This window comes from Charadrius vociferus, unplaced genomic scaffold, assembly GCF_000708025.1.
Source record: "Charadrius vociferus isolate BGI_N301 unplaced genomic scaffold, ASM70802v2 scaffold1084, whole genome shotgun sequence".
In the NCBI taxonomy this organism is placed as follows: domain Eukaryota; kingdom Metazoa; phylum Chordata; class Aves; order Charadriiformes; family Charadriidae; genus Charadrius; species Charadrius vociferus.
The window spans coordinates 159,239-160,010 of NW_009647974.1; the positions used below are offsets into that span (position 1 = coordinate 159,239).

General features: G+C 62.4%; 1 protein-coding gene across 1 annotated transcript in view; it reads right to left on the minus strand.

Annotated features, from left to right (window-relative positions):
* POLD2 (polymerase (DNA directed), delta 2, accessory subunit) overlaps positions 1–772 on the minus strand; it is a 5,927-nt gene that overhangs the window by 2,741 nt on the left and 2,414 nt on the right. The window contains exon 3 of the mRNA XM_009883446.1: positions 522–571. Coding sequence (XP_009881748.1) covers positions 522–571 — 50 coding nt within the window. The remainder of the gene's footprint in view (positions 1–521; positions 572–772) is intronic.

Here is a 772-nt window from a genome sequence, read left to right on the forward strand (position 1 = left end):
CTGCTCGACAGCTGCACGCCACCCGGCCGAGCTGGTTTTGCTTAACGTTTCCCTGCAGCGCCCCGGCGAAGCAAACACCAGCGCGACTCCCCGGCCAAGGAGGAAGCGGCTCAGCCAGGCGGCAGGGGACGGTGCGCTGGCTCGCCTTGGGGAAACGTGTTTGCAATCACCGCCTGGGCAAGCGTTCCGCTGCCTTTGAACCCTGCCCGGCAGGCAGGGTGCTAACCTCATGCCGTGACGAGCAGGCTCCAAACATCCCAACATGCTCCACACGAGCCGGCTGGGAGCAGACAGGCCCCTGGCACCGCATGGGGATGGCAGAGCTTCCCTGGATGCCCCCCTCATCCTCCTCCCGTTGCATCCAAACCCTCCAAGGGCAGGAAAAGCAGCGCCAAGCAGGTGCATACGTGATGCATGCTGGCACAAATGGGTGGCACCAAGAGTGGCATCACCTAGGGATGGGGTAGGCACAGAGAAGACTATACACCGGCTCCCCAGGTCAAAGCCCCGGCGGTTCCCACTTGCTCGGCCACAGCGAGCACAAAGGAAGGGATGGGAAGGGATGGGAAGGGATGGGAAGGGATGGGAAGGGATGGGAAGGGATGGGAAGGGATGGGAAGGGATGGGAAGGGACGGGAAGCGACGGGAAGTGATGGGAAGCTGGCTGAGGTCCCAATGTGTGTTGGCATGTTCCCCAGAGCCATGTGGAGGAGGAAGGGGAGGATGACCATGGGAGGGAACATCTCCGCTGATACCTCCTCGCTGATCTCCT